General features: G+C 40.0%; 1 protein-coding gene across 1 annotated transcript; it reads right to left on the bottom strand.

Moving 5' to 3' along the window:
• Window positions 1-288: 288 nt before the first annotated feature.
• On the bottom strand, window positions 289-6,646 carry LOC125367011 (zinc finger protein 260-like). Its single transcript, XM_048367659.1, has 3 exons — window positions 6,628-6,646; window positions 5,468-5,557; window positions 289-2,135 (listed from the first exon to the last, which is right to left on the bottom strand). Exons 1-3 carry the CDS (start codon window positions 6,644-6,646, stop codon window positions 289-291), a joined length of 1,956 nt encoding a protein of 651 aa, XP_048223616.1.
• Between the last annotated feature and the right edge of the window lie 10,057 nt (window positions 6,647-16,703).

Raw genomic sequence — 16,703 nt, forward strand, 5'->3', positions numbered from 1 at the left:
GGGTGAAAACTTCCCACATGTGTTACAACAATAAAGTTTATCTCGTGTGTGTGTGTTCTCAAGAAAAGTAAGGTGTGATTTCCAGGTGAGTAATTTTCCACATTGGTTACATAAAGTTTTTCCCTTGTTTGAACTCGCTTCTGTGCACTGAGATATGATTTGTGGATTACAAACTTTCCACACTCGTTATGATCATATGGTTTCTCTTCTTTGTGTTCACTGATGAATACTAAGATATGTCTACTGGGTGAAATACATTCCAATTGTGTAACATTTGTAAGGTTTCTCTCATGTATGGGTTCTCTCATGAAAAGTAACGCTTGATTTCTGGGTAAAAGACTTTCCACATGTGTTACACGTATAAGGTTTCTCTCCTGTATGTGTTCTCTCATGAGCAGTAACGCTTGATTTCTGGGTAAAAGACTTTCCACATGTGTTACACGTATAAGGTTTCTCTCCTGTATGTGTTCTCTCATGAACAGTAACGCCTGACTTCTGGGTAAAAGACTTTCCACATGTGTAACATTTATAAGGTTTCTCTCCTGTATGTGTTCTCTCATGAACAATAAGGTCGCTTTTCGAGGCAAAAGACTTTCCACATGTGTTACATTTATAAGGTTTCTCTCCTGTATGTATTCTCTCATGAAGACTTAGGTGTGATTTCCGGGTAAAAGACTTTCCACATGTGTTACATTTATAAGGTTTCGCTCCTGTATGTGTTCTCTCATGAACACTGATGTGTGATTTCTGGGGAAATGACTTTCCACATGTGTTATATTTATAAGGTTTGTCTCCTGTATGTGTTCTCTCATGAACAGTAACATATGATTTCCGGGTAAAAGACTTTCCACATGTGTTACATTTATAAGGTTTCTCTCCTGTATGTTTTCTCTCATGAAGAATAAGGTGTGTTTTCCTGGCAAAAGACTTTCCACATGTGTTACATTTATAAGGTTTCTCTCCTGTATGTGTTCTCTCATGATCACTTAGGTGTGATTTCTGGGTAAAAGACTTTCCACATGTGTTACATTTATAAGGTTTCTCTCCTGTATGTGTTCTCTCATGAAGACTTAGGGATGATTTGTAGGTAAAAGATTTTCCACATGTGTTACATTTATAAGGTTTCTCTCCTGTATGTGTTCTCTCATGAACACTAAGGTGTGTTTTCCTGGCAAAAGACTTTCCACATGTGTTACATTTATAAGGTTTCTCTCCTGTATGTGTTCTCTCATGAACACTTCGGTATGATTGCCAGGCAAAAGACTTTCCACATGTCTTACATTTATACAGTTTCTCTCCTGAATTTGTTCTCCCATGAACACTGATATGTGATTTCTGGGGAAATGACTTTCCACATGTGTTATGTTTATAAGGTTTCTCTCCTGTATGAGTTACCTGATGAATACTGAGTTGAGTGTTCCAGGTGAAGGACTGCCCACATTGGTTACATTCGTATGGTTTCTCACCTGTATGAAATCTATTATGTGCATGTGAATTTGTCCTCAACCTGAAAGATTTTCCACATTTGGTACATATATGAGGTCTCTCACCTGACTCAATTTTGTTATGTCTTCTAAGAATTTTCTTGCTCCTGAAGGAATTTTCACATATATTACATTCATAAGTTTTCTCATTAATATGTATTCTATTATGTGTTCTTAGAGGTGACATGTGTTTGAGGGATTTTCCATATCTGTTGCATTCATAATGATTTTCTCCCACACAAGCACAATTATTTTTAAAGAATATGGTCTTTGAGGTTAATACCGTCCCTTCTCCACCATCTGTGAAATAATGCTTCTCACTGGGAATTTCTGAACGTTGATTAAAAGTCTCCATGTTGCTAAGGGATTTTTCATCTACATGAGAGACACCAGGCCTGGATCCAGCATGCATCTCTTCAGGCTCAAAATGGAGAACCATATTCTGATATGCAGTGGATGCCTCAGTCCTCATTCCTAAGGATTTCCTACTATTCCTATGCAGCTCTGGCATGTGTTTAGAGCTCAAATGAAAAGTTCTCACTAATCTCACTCTTTCATCCACAGAGTTGCTTTTGGTGATTGCTACTTCACATGGCCATTCTTCTGGACTTTTCTTGCAACTCTTAATCATGTCATCAATTTCCAGGACATCTAAAATGATTCATCAAAAATAAATAAACATGAGGATCAAAGACATCGAAATAAAAACAGATACCCTGAATACACTATAAGAACGAGTAGGAGAAACACGTGGGTTCCTTGGCACAGGATGAAACTTCCTTAATAAAGGCCCAGAAATGCTAAAAATAAAAGAAAGTTTGGGTAAATGGGACGGCATCAAACTCCAGAGCTTCTGCAGGGCAAAAGACATCGCTTTGAAGATAAACAGAAAGCCCATAGATTGGGAAAAGATCTCTACCAGCCCTACAATGGACAAAGGTCTCCTATCCAAAATATATTCAGAACTAAAAAAATTAAATTCCTGCAAAACAAAGCCTCAAAGAACCAAGAGCCCCCTCAACAAGTGAGCTAAAGACTTAAAAAGAGACTTATCTGATGAGGAAATGAGAATGGCCAAGAGACATAAGAAAAAGTGCACTGCGTCACTGGCCATAAAATAAATGGAAATCAAACAACATTGAGATTTCACCTCAACCCAGTAAGAATGTCCTTTATGAAGAAAAAAAACAGTAACAAATGTTGGAAGGGATATGACCAAAAGGGAACGATACTTCATTATTGGTGGGAATGTAAACTGCTTCAGCCACTCTGGAACGTGGTATGGAGATTCTTCAGGAAGTCTAAACATAGGGCTCCCTTATAACCCAGTAGCCCCAATTTTGGGCATCTACCCAAAAGACCACAAACAAGAACACACTAAAGTGACCAGCACAACAACGTTCATTGCAGCACAATTTGTCATAGGTAAAATATGGAACCAACCCAGATGCCTTTCAGTAGACGAATGGATCAGGAAAATATGGTACATATACACTATGGAATTTCATGCCTATATCAGAAAGAATGTCATAGCCACATTTATAAGGAAATGGAAGAACTTGGAAAAAATTATACTAAGTGAAGTGAGCCAAACTCAAAGAAAAATGGACTCTATGGTCTCACTCAGAGGGAATAATTGGCCCAGGTTTAGGCTAGTTACAGCAGAGGATCACAAGAGGCTAATAGCTCTGCCCTTATGAACGCATAAGATGATGTGAAGTGGAATGAACTCCAGGTTAATGAAACAAGTGTTATATCACTGTTGTAATTACTTTGAACATGCCATGTGAAACCATAGCCTCTTTCGTTTATGATCCCCTTGTATCCCCTTCCTGTGGGAGAATAATTTCTCTGACCAGTGGGGGGTCTTACCCTCGGCACAGATATTTTGATGCCTTATTAGCAAATTAATAGGCCTATGGGAACAAATCTTCATTAAAGTGGCTCCTTTGTTGGCCAAAGGAAAACACTGTTATGAGACTCTCACCCCCTTTATAGAGCCACCCTGGGGAGACTTGTTTGCACAGTTGCTCCCGCCAAAGCTTTTGGCAGTAAATAGGGAAGCCAATGGTCTAAGATAATTAGTCTTGAGGAAATAGTAGCTAGGTGACAGAGTTCTGCATTGACTGATTTGATCCTTTGTAGTAGCGACATCCTTTGTAGTAGTGATAACCTTTGTCCTAGCGACATCCCTTGCAGTAGTGACATTCGCAACTTTTGTATTGATATGGATATCTTTCTGTATTAATTTTACTCTTGAAGTTGTGAATTGATTTCTAACCCTATATAAACCCTGGCCCTCCTAAAATAATGTGTGCATTGGTCCACACCTGTGCATCCCCTTTGTCCTGACTACAGTTGCCAGGTCCAACAACTGGCGTCCAGATCTTGGGACTTGATAATTGATCCATAGGAGATTACAGAACTGCGTTCGAGCTCTCAAGTGGAGGTGAGTGATATTTAGATATAAATGGTATTAACTCTCCGATAAAGATGAGCAGACTGACAGAGTGGATCCATAAACAAAAAGTTGCTATCTGTGGTCTTCAAGAGACCCATCTTACAGCAAGGGAAAAAAACAAGCTCTGAATGAAAGGATCGAGCAAGATCTTTCAAGCAAATACACCTACCAAAACAGCAGGGGTAGCCATCCTGATTTCAGACAAGCTGGACTTCTCATTAAAATCAACTCAAAAAGACAAAGAAGGACACTACATTTTAATACAAGGAAAAATCCTGAATCAAGACATCATGGTGATAAATTTATACTCACCGAACAAGAGGCCCTACATATGTCAAATAAATTCGCACAGAACTACAGAACAAGATAGACCCAAAAACAATCATAGTGGGAGACTTTAATACTCCACTCTTTCCAAGAGGCAGAGGATCCAACACACAGAGGATTAGCAAGGGAGCCGAAGACATAAGTAATACCATATCCCAAATGGATCTGACAGATCTGTACAGAGTCTATCACCCCACTGAGACCCAATACACATTCTTCTCAGCAGCCCATTGAACATACTCCAAAATAGATGTCATAGCCCACACAAAGAACCTCAGCAAATACAAGAGTATTGACATCATCCCATGTACAAAATCTGATCACAGTGGAATCGAGATAACCCTCAATAACAAAGGATACCACAGAGGCTATACAAATACTTGGAGGCTAAACCCCCTCACTGTTATCTAACACCTGGGTCACAGAACAAACTAAGGATGAAATTAACAAATTCATAAGCCACAACAACAATGAAAATACATCACAAAGAAACCTATGGGATACAGCGAAGACAGTGCTGCGGGACAAGATCATTGCCCTCAGCACTCACATTAAAAGAATGGAATCAGAGCAGGTGAACAACCTCACGATGAAAGTAAAACACATGGAGGAACAAGAAATAATCAAATCTAAAATGACTAGGAGGAGAGAGATCACAAAGATTAAAAAAGAGATAAATCTTATTGAAAATAGAACGACCATTCAACAAATAGATACTACTAAAAGCTGGTTCCCACAGGTTTCAGTCAGGGACCTTACATTATGTAACTAAAACCAAACAACTACTAAACATAGAAAGGTCTAAAGTAGACCTCTTAGTGGATCACAATAGCTCAAAAGCTATGTATGAATGATCATATAAGACAAGGACAAGCAAACTCTATTGTTGACGTTATATTTAAAGTTCTAGATGAATTTCCTTTGGCATATGCCACGTGGCTACTGTATCTGTTTTTGGTACACTGTGTATTGTATATATGCCTACCTGATCTAGGGAAGGGAAAGAAAAATGAGGGTGTAAGATATCACAAGGAATGTACACACTGCCCTATTATGTAACTGTACCTTTTTTGCACAACACCTTGTCAACAAAATTTAACTAACAAAGATATTAAAAAACAAAACAAACAAAAAGAAGTGAACTTACCACCTGAGCTCTGTCTCCAACAGCACTGTGTAGGATGCATTCACTCACCTTGGAAATTCTTGCCTGAGGCTTCTTCCATCCATGTTTCTGCACCTTCCTCCAGCTTGATAATCAACTTGGGTTTAGAAACACAGTGCCCTGTTATGAAGAAACAGTGGAGAACTATTGTTCATGGTGATTCTGGACATCTGTGCTATAATGATCTCAGACTTTCTGGTATACAGGTTACTCCTGTGGGGCACACCAGCCTTGCATCATTACGAGGCAGTTCTGTGGGCCCTGACATAGATATCAGCCGCCCCTTAGGGAGGTCCCTTGGAGCGTCACCCTGACGGGCAGGTCAGGCGTCCACTCACAGCCTATGTAGGTGCATGTACCACTCCCCATCCGCCGCCCTCCAACCTGTGTAAAAGAACAGATCATTTCCTGAATAAACTAGTTGGCTCGACCTGCTTCCAGGCTGCCTGTTTGTCCTCTGTGGAGAAGAGGGCTGGGTGGTGGTCTGTCAGCCCCCTATATCCTCTTCCTGGACCCGTTTCCGTGGGATGTGCTTTCCTCTCTCCCCAGCAGGACAGGAGAGTGCGGGAGGCTAAAAAGCTCAAACTTGGGGGCTGGGGATATGGCCTAGTGGCAAGAGAGCTTGCGTCGTATACATGAGGCCCTGGGTTCGATTCCCCAGCACCACATATACAGAAAATGGCCAGAAGTGCCACTGTCGCTCAAGTGGCAGAGTGCTAGCCTTGAGCAAAAGGAAGTCAGGGACAGTGCCCAGGCCCTGAGTCCAAGGCCCAGGACTGGCCAAAAAAGAAACAAAAAGAAGCCAGGGACAGCGCTCAGGCCATGAGTCCAAGGCCCAGGACTGGCCAAAAAAAAAAAAAAAAAGCTCAAACTCGTCCAAACTCTACTTTCTCATTTCTCAATAGCTTCATGGTTGACGTTGCGTAGAAATATAAGGTTTGGATTTTTTTTTCAGTGTTTTCCCTTGTACTCAAGGAATGGCCGAGTCCCCTGAGCTCTTTTGCTAAAGGCCAGAGTTTTATCACTTTAAATGGATTTTTATTATTCATTAAGAAAGGATTCTCCTGGAGAATCTTCTCATTTGGCTCGTTTGGATTTCCATACCTAGGATTACAAGTATCAAGAGGAGTGCCCCGTAAAAGCTTTAGATTTTAAATGCCTACTTTCAATTACTGATTTTTAGATCTTACATTGAGTACAAATATACATTATGCTCTAGATTATATATCCATCTATCACAATGGCCACAAGTTTCATAAGAAACTCCCCTGGTAATAGATCATGTCTCAGAACTGTTGTCTAAATGGTGCTACCTTGACTTCTTGAAGAATGAGAATAAAATTGCCTCTGGAGTAATATAATCAAGGGGAGAATTTTCTTGTAAAGATGCACTACTTCCCATATTCTGTAATCTTATACCTAAATATCATTGCACCTTTGATAAAGACTCATAGTTCTACTAAAAAAAAAAGCACTTGAACCTGTAAATTAATGTATCTTTTGCTTACCCAAGGACAACAAGTTGCTGTAGGTCTCCAGCATTACATCTCTATACAGGGTCCTCTGAGAAATGTCCAGGTCCTGCCACTCCTCCCAGCTGAAATCCATAGCCACATCTTCAAAGGACACGGGCTTCTGTAATGGCACATTTTCATCAAGAAATTAGCCCTGAGTCAGGAGAAGACCAAGTATGGAATTTTACTCTTCTACAAATGTGTTTTCCTTACATATTATTTGGGAGCTTGCTCCATTATCTATAAAGTATAAAGAAGACATATCATAGTAGTAATATTGGCTCTATATTAACTAGATACCTAGGAATACAATAACAAATACACGATGCCCCTATTACATCAGGATATTTCTCTTCGCTAGCACCAGAAACAGGATGAAAATTCTCAGGTGCTACTAATCTGACATGACAATATTAAGTATAAGTAGATGCTTGGAATAGTATGTGTAGGTTACTTTGATAAAGTTTACTAAATATCAGCATAACAATTTTTCTGCAGGTTCTACTTCTTCTGAAGTGCCCTGCTTCAGCATATGGATGGCCTTTTTTCTATACATAAATATCTGGTTACTTCTTTATTAACATAATAGTCAAACTACCAGTGGAGTTAAGAGCTAATAAATAATAGGTGTTTGAAAGGAATATATGAGCCCTTACATACTTGTGAATGCCACAGATTGTACCAAACATACAATGAAGATACTTGCAGAAAAACAGCACCTGTATTAACAGACAACTTTAAACAAACTGTTATTTTTCTATGAATACTAATGTAAAACCCTTTAAAGGCTAGGACTTTGGCTTGGTGTGGCATTGTGGTCCAAATGGTACAGTGCTCTTGAAGAGCACCTCTAGTACAGTGCCAGGCACTGAGTTCAAGCCCCAAGACTGCCAACAAAGAAGTCAGAAAAAAGAAAAATTGAAAAGATTAGTACAAAACAACAGTGAAAGCAGGGGATAAAACAAGTACTTGGAGAATGACTTCACAACTTAGGACAATCAAAATCACAATAAAATAACTACTTTATACATGTCAATATGCTCATATTTAAAAAAAAAAAAACACAAACCAACAACCCCTAAAATCTAGTAAGTTCTGGGAAAGATGTGAAAATAGTGTGATCTTTGGCGCACATCTGCCAGGAATGTAAAAATGTCAAAGATGGTATAGACAACCATAAAGTGAATTAAACATAGAAACACACTGGCATATGCACCAGGAATTCTTTTTCTAGGTTTCTATACAACAGAAGGAAAGCAAGGACTATAACAACTACTTGGAGAAACACTTCACAATTACTCACCAATAAAAGATAGGAACATATAAAACATTAGATAAATGCATTGAAAAGAAAATATTACTACTCATTACAGCAGGGATGAGTCTTGAATAAATCACCTTAAGTAAAATATACCAATTCGAAAGGAACAGCCATGGTATAATGGCTATTCTTGAGTTGTTCAGGACCAACATACTCATAAGCCAAAAAGAATGATGGTTCTGGAGACTGGGATAAGGGGAACAGGAGCTGCATATTCAATGACTCTACTGCTTCTCACATGGAAGATGAGAAATGCTCTAGATGGATGGCAGACATGGGAGCCCAAAATAAAGCAACATGTACTATCAGTAAATGGTATAGTTATGAATGTTTCATGCAGCCAAACAGGATTAATGTGTAGAAAGATGACAGAATGAAATATAGCCTGTTTCAAGTAAAACAAACACAATGAAGCAGTCATAGGATTGAACTAATATGCTTTTGAAAAAAACACAACCCTAAAGTTTACTGCATTTCTATTGGAAATGTACACTAACAAGAACTATATAGACAGTAGTTCAAGTACCTTTGGCTGAATCACTCAACAATGTGACCAATTTTTCCTCACATCCAAAAACCTCGAAACAGAACTGGGATGTGGCTGAGCGGTAGACTGCTTGCCTGGCATGCTCAAAGCCCTTGGTTTGATTCCTCAGGAACATATAAGCAGAAAAACCCAAAAGGAATGCTGTAGCTCAAGTGGTAGACTACTAGCCTTGAGCCTAGAGAGGCTCAGGTACAAGACTCAGGGATTGATTTAGGCACAGTAAAATAAATAAATGTACAGAGAAACTGAAGAAAATCTGTACTCAACTTAGAATGTAATATTTTGTAAGCCACAAAATCTACAGTATATCTTTGTCTTACTTAGGAATGTTTTGCTGAAACTGAGTCTAGTTTTCCATTTTTAATCTTGGACACACATTAAGATAAAAAAAATGATATGTAAAATAAAGTGAGAGGGGCTGGGAAAAATGGCCTAGTAGTAGAGTGCTTGTCTCGCATACATGAAGCCCTAGGTTCTTTTCCACAGAACCACATAAATAGAAAAAGCTAGAAGTGGGACAGGTGCTCAAGTGCTGGAGTGCTAGCCTTGAGGAAAAAGAAGCCTGGGAGAGTGCTCAGTCCCTGAGTCCAAGCCCCAAGACTGGTAAAAACAAAGAAAAGAAAAAAGAAATGTACTCACTACCTTACATATGAAATTATATCCCCTATGTACATCACTTTGACAATAAATAAATTAATTGAAAAAAACTAAAGAGTAACAAAAACAACACCTAGAACTCTGGTCCAAGAATGTTATCCTGGGGCTGGGGATATAGCCTAGTGGCAAGAGTGCCTGCCTCGGATACACGAAGCCCTAGGTTCGATTCCCCAGCACCACATATACAGAAAATGGCCAGAAGCGGCGCTGTGGCTCAAGTGGCGGAGTGCTAGCCTTGAGCGGGAAGAAGCCAGGGACAGTGTTCAGGCCCTGAGTCCAAGGCCCAGGACTGGCCAAAAAATAAAAACAAAAAATAAAAATAAAAATAAAAATAAATAAGAATGTTATCCTACTCCAGGTACAAAGGAGGCTGAGGTCTGGAGGCCTGACTGGGCAGAAAACTCAAACTAAGTAGCTAATAAACAGGTTTCAGGCATAGTTTAGGTAAAAGTTTCAAGTAAAAGAAACACCACAAAGCAGCCATGGGATTTAACTGATGAGCTTTTGAAGAAATACATGTCTAAAGTCTACTGCTTTTTCACCAATGAATTCTATAAAACCTTTAGTGAGGAGCTAATACCAATACTCCTCAAACTCTTCCACGAAATAGAAACAGAGGGAGAAATCCCAAACTCACTATATGAAGCTAATATTATTCTCATCCCCAAACCAGGCAAAGACCCAACAAAAAAGAGAACTACAGACCAATATCACTACTGAAAATAGACACAGAGCTCCTGAAAAAAATATTAGCTAACAGGATCCAGAAATTGATCAAGAAAATTATACATCATGACCAAGCAGGCTTTATCCCACAGTCACAAGGATGGTTCAACATCCGTAAATCACTCAATGTAATTCACCACGTCAACAGAACTAAGATGAAGAATCACATTGTTATCTCAGTCGATGCCCAAAAAGCTTTTGACAAAATACAACATCCATAACTACTAAAAGCTCTGGAGAGAAAAGGAATAGATGGAACATTCCTCAAAACAATAAAAGCCATATACAACAGACCAACTGCTAACATTGTATTAAATGGGGAGAAACTAAAATAATTCCCCCTAAACTCAGGAACAAGACAAGGATGCCCACTCTCCCCACTTCTTTTCAATATAGTGCTGGAATCCCTAGACATAGCAATAAGAGAAGAGGAGGACATCAAAGGGATCCACATCAGCAAAAAGTAAATCAAGCTATTCCTATTCTCAGATGACATGATCTTATATCTGAAGGACCCAAAAAACTCAGTCCCCAAACTACACCTAATAAACCATTTTGGCAAAGTATCAGGCTACAAAATCAATCCACAAAAGTCAGCATCTTTTTTGTAAACCAGCAATATACAAGCAGAAAAGGAAATTATGGAAATAATTCCATTTACAGTAGCCAAAAAAAGAATAAAGTACCTAGGGATTAACCTAACCAAAGATGTGACGGACCTATTTAATGAGAACTATAAAAATCTAATAAAGGATATCAAAGAAGACACAAGGAGATGGAAAGACCTTCCATGCTCATGGGTAGGCAGAATCAATATAGGGAAAATGGCCATATTGCCCAAATTGTTAAACAAATTCAATGCAATCCCCATCAAAATCCCAGCTACATTCATCACTGAAAAAGAGAAAGCAACCCATAAATTCATATGGAACAGCAACAGACCTAGAATAGCCAAAGGAATTCTAGGCAAAAAAAAAAAAAAGCAGTGTAGGAGGTATCACAACACCAGACTTCAAGCTCTACTTTAGAGCCATCATAACAAAACAGCCTGGTATTGGTATAAAAACATACATGAATACCAATGGAATAGAATTGAAGACCCAGAAATAAAACCGCACCCTTACGGTGATCTGATGTTTGACAAAGGAGCTAAAGACATGCAATGGAACAAACAGAGCCTCTTCTACTAATGGTGCTGGGAGAACTGGGCAGCCAAATGCAGAAAACTCAAAGTAGACTCAAGCCTATCACCATGGACCAAAATTAACTCAAAATGGATCAAGGACCTGAATCTTTGAAACTACTGAAGGACAGAGTAGGAAAGACACTAGAACTTATAGTCACATGAAGAAACTTCCTGAATACAGTCCCAGGGGCACAACAAATAGGGGAAAGACTCGACAAATGGGACTGCTATAAATTAAAAAGTTTCTGCACAACTAAGGACATAGCCACCAAACTAGAAAGACGGCCAACCATATGGGAAAGGATCTTTACCAGCACAGCAAAAGACAATGGCCTAATATCTGTCATCTACAGAGAACTCAAAAAACTAAGCCCCTCCAAGCCAGTAAACCAATTAGGAAATGGGCAAAGGAGATAAAGAGACACTTCACAAGAGAAGAGATAAAAATGGCAAAGAAACATATGAGGAAATGTTCAACAACCCTGGCAGTAAAGAAAATGCAAATAAAAACAACCCTGAGATACCACCTCACTCCAGTTAGAATGGCCTATAATCTGAACTCAGGCAACAACAAATGCTAGAGGGGGTGCAGGGAAAGAGGAACCCTCCTCCATTGTTGGGGGGAGTCCAAGTTAGTACGACCACTTTGGAGAACAGTATGGAGGTTTCTCAAAAAGCTCAACATAGACCTACCCTATGACCCAGCCATACCACTCCTAGACATCTATCCTGAACAACAGGTCCCAAGATATCAAAAAGACATCTCTACTTCCATGTTTATCGCTGCACAATTCACAATAGCCAAAATATGGAAACAACCCTGATGCCCCTCCAAAGATGAAAGCATCCAAAAAATATGGTACCTATACACAATGGAATACTACCTAGAGATTAGAAATGGTGAAATATTGGTATTCGCAGGGAAATGGTCAGAACTTGAACAAATAATGTTGAGCGAGATAATCCTAGAACATAGAAAACAAAGGGGCATGGTCTCCCTGATATATGACTGTTAAGGTATGTGGTGGGGAGACAGCAGAGACCAGGTCTGTGAAACCAAAAACTTATTGTCAGATGGTATTTCTCACATGTTTGGGTCAGTGACCCTTCACTATGTAACTAAAACCAAACAACTGCTCAACATATAAACGTCAAAAATTGACCTTTCGGGCTGGGAATATGGCCTAGTGGCAAGAGTGCTTGACTCCTACACATGAAGCTCTCGGTTTGATTCCCTAGCACCACATATATGGAAAATGGCCAGAAGGGGCACTGTGGCTCAGGTACCAGAGTGCTAGCCTTGAGCCCAGGACTGGCCAAAAAATAAAAATAAAAATAAATAAATAAATAAATAATTTGACCTTTCAGTGGATCACAATAGCTCAAAAGCTATGTATGTCTGTTCATATAAGACTACTGTCGACCTATTGTCTATTTTTGACATTACATTTAAAGCTGTGGGCGAATTTTCTTCGGCGTAGGCCACCTGGCTGTAATATATGTTCTTGGTACATTGTATATTTTATATATGTCTACCAACCTAGGGAAGGGAAAGAAAAACAGGGTGTAAGATATCACAAGAAATGTACACACTGCCCTACTATGTAACTGTACCCTTTTTGCACAACACCATCTCAAAAATTTTTTTTCTTTAATTAATAAATAAATTACAAAAAAAATGAAATGAGAAACAAAAAAGAAAAATAAAAGAGTTCCTAAATATTGATGGAGTTCTACTTCATCCCCCAGGTGATTTTAACTCCTGTGTTTCATTTCTTCCCTAAATCCATTTCTAATCCCAGGTTGTAGGCATGGTTCAGGTTAAAGTTTCAAGTAAAACAAAAACCACAAAGCAGTCATGGGATTTAACTGATGAGCTTTTGAAGATACAACACTAAAATCTACTGCTTTTCCTATTGGAAATGGGCACCAACAAGAAATATGTTCTCAGAGTACTTTAAATACTTATGGCTTACTCAGTCCTATAGAACATTTGAAGGTGTTTATAACTACCCTATTTCACTCACTCCAATAAAGGGTCATTAAAACAGGTTAATATTATTAGTTAAGATGTGATTTCTGATTAGTTGCCAGCCATCTTCACTTTCCCAGAGAAGTGACTTCCTGGGGGTGATTGAGTCACATAACAGGTGTCACACTTTTGTCTCACATAAAAAAAAAAACCCTGGAGGGTTGGAAATGGTGATCAGCTGTACTACTTGTTTAGGATGCATGAATCCCTGGGTTCCATCCCTCAGCACCACATGAACAGAAAAAAGCTGACATGGTGCAGTGGCTCAAGTGCTAGCCTTGAGAACAGAGAGGCTCAGGGACAGAGCCCAAGCATTGAGTTCAAACTACAGGACTGGCAAATCAAACAATCAAAATTTTACAAAGTGTGAGACCAATCAAAGCAAATCTGCAGGTGATGTAGACAGAATGTAAGATTTTTATCAGCTGCAAAATGTACAATACATCTACGTCTTATTTAGGTACATTTTCCTCAAGCTCAATCTACTTTTCCATTTTAAACCAGGGACCTCCATTAAGTTCATAAAATGGAATGTAACACTGGGTGAGAAACCAAAAGCACTCACCTGATATCCCTCCATTCTGTTCCTATTGCCAATGAACAGAAGATTCTGGAAGCAAGGCTGGGAAAAAAAAGGCAATGAGGTAGTCAGCAAAGGAACTATTGGGAATTTGCCAGAGATTTTCCTGCTCTATACTGCTTAGTAACTGCAACCCACTCTGCCAAGCCATCTATAACCACCTGCGTGTGGTTTTTACCTTTATAAACCCTAGATTAGGGCTGGGATTGTGGTTTAGCGGTTGACTGCTCCCCTTGCATGCATGAAGGCCTAGGTTCCATTCCTCAGCACCATTTAAATAGAAAGAGCCAGAAATGGAGCTGTGACTCAAGTGGTAGAGTGCTAGCCTTAAGCAAAAACAAAGCCAGGGACACTGCTCAGCCTTGGAGTCTAAGCCCCAGGAAAGGCAGAAAAAAGAAAGAAAGAAAGAAAGAAAGAAAGAAAGAAAGAAAGAAAGAAAGAAAGAAAGAAAGAAAGAAAGAAAGAAAGAAGAAAGAAAGAAAGAAAGAAAGAAAGAAAGAAAGAAAGAAAGAAAGAAAGAAAGAAAGAAAGAAAGAAAAAGACATCTTTGCGTGGAAGTTAGTCCCTACATCCCTCTCCACATAACAGGGACATAATGAGTAACCCTAGTTAAACCTTCAGGAAATGTGGTATCTTCAAATAAAACAACCTTGGGAAAAGTGCATTGTCTTAAGTTTACTCTTCTTATTTTTCTTTTAAGTCAAAACACAGTTAGAAAGACTTTCTGAACTGACAGAAAAACAAGCAAACAAACAAACAAGTTACAGCTTGTATCAGTACATCCCTTCCTAGGACCTTTAGGATGAAGTTGAAAGATCACATACTAGAAATGATTATGAGAATAGGAGGCTCTAAATTAAATGAAGATGGTTAGGGTATTATTACATGCATACTTGTAGTTGTAAATCTTACCTTTCCACCCAAACTACAGCCTTAAGTCCATTTAATATCCAGGATCTGGTTTATTAGTCCACCTCATCTCTCTCCCTAAAAATTGGTCTAAACATTCTAACAGAAAGTGATTGAGAGTGTTACAGGATCTAGAACCTCATGAATCTTGTACAAAGTAGAACTGACTCTTGCTTAAGGCATGGAAACCTTAATAGATCATTTCCTTCCCATCCTTTTCACCCTCTACTTTTTGGGCTTGCCAGACTTCACAAGATCTCTTCCTTCAGGAGGGACATTGCTATCACAGGTTGCCCTCCTTCCAACACCAATAGGCTTCATTCTATAAACACACAACCATCACACAGTATTCCAATATACTGTGTGGATTAGTCTCTAGAAAGAAACCTGGGTGAAGACAAAGATGGTCTGCTGTGAAGGCTAAGAAAGCACGAGCAGACCAGAAAAACAACCCAGAATCAACCACCCAGAACCAGAAAACACAACTGCTATAAGACAAGCCCCAGGGCCTGCGCACATTTCATTTTCACTGCAACTTTCCCCATGCTCGTGGTCCCACAGGCCAACGTGGACACCTTCACCCGTGTGCTCGGTGGAACCGCATTGGAGGAGTGTGCCTGCGCACCTCCCGGCTCTCTGGCTCTGGAAAACACCCAACCTGTGTGCAGAGCTCCAGCGGCCAGGTTCTGCCTCGGCAGCCGCACGGGCTGATAGCAGTGCCCACTTGGGAAGCCCAACTGGAGAAGCGCGCAGAGGGCAGACTCCTGTCTCGAGTCCGGCCTGTGCCTCTTACCTGACACCTTCCCTCACTGGGATCCCTTCAGGTCACAGTCCCACAGCCTACTAAACACGGGGCCCTTACTCGGTGGCTCAAACCGTGGGAATGCAAACGCGTACTTCACAGCACTTCCCAGAAGCCGGGTAAAGAGAGAGGAACCGGAATTTACAGACTGGAAACAGTCTCAGTGGGCAGGCAGGCGCATGCTCACAAGGAGCCCAGTTAGGCACTTCCACGGGGTTTGTGCTCAGTGGACTACAGTTCCCAGAATGCCATCTGCACCCTAGGGGAAGTTGGCCTTATTTAGGCTTCGGAGTTGGCTTAACCCTTAGTCCTAAGAGCACATAGATCCTGCCACACTTGGGCAGTTAAGGGTCAAATAGCTGGTATTTTACAAGGGATACCCTCTGATTCTGAGATAGTGCCTTAGTTATGACTTGCAGGATAGTATTCGCCATAGCAGAATCCAGAGAGAGACTTTTTTTTTTTCATTTTTGCCAGTTCCGGGGCTTGAACTACGTTCCTAGGTACTGTGCTGGCTCCGTTTTGCTCATGCCTAGCACTCTACCACTTGAGCCACAACACCACTTCTGTCTTTTTCTATAAATGTGCTACTGAGGAATCAACCAGGGCTTCAAGCATGCTACCCAAGTCACCTACCTCTAGACAAAATCTTGTTCCTCAAAACGAGCCTTTCGCTAGTCCTCTCTGTAGTATCATTAAATATTTAAAAAGAGACAGCATAAACGTTTTATGCATTGGAGAGTAAACTGCCATTGCACGTGTTTTATGTGACATCTTCAAACCAGAGCACTTTGAATAACACAATAAGGAAATTCCTCCACCTGCATTCAGGTGTCCCAGGTGTGTTCTCTCACAGAACCACTCCTGGCCTTTTTTGTTTATGTGGTGCTGAGGAATGGAAACCCAAGGCTTCCTGTGTGCTAGGCAAGCACTCTACCAGTAAGCCACATTCCCAACCCCATAAGATACATTTTTTAAGAGTTTATTCTCCA

The sequence above is a fragment of the Perognathus longimembris genome, chromosome 18, assembly GCF_023159225.1.
Source record: "Perognathus longimembris pacificus isolate PPM17 chromosome 18, ASM2315922v1, whole genome shotgun sequence".
NCBI lineage: Eukaryota > Metazoa > Chordata > Mammalia > Rodentia > Heteromyidae > Perognathus > Perognathus longimembris.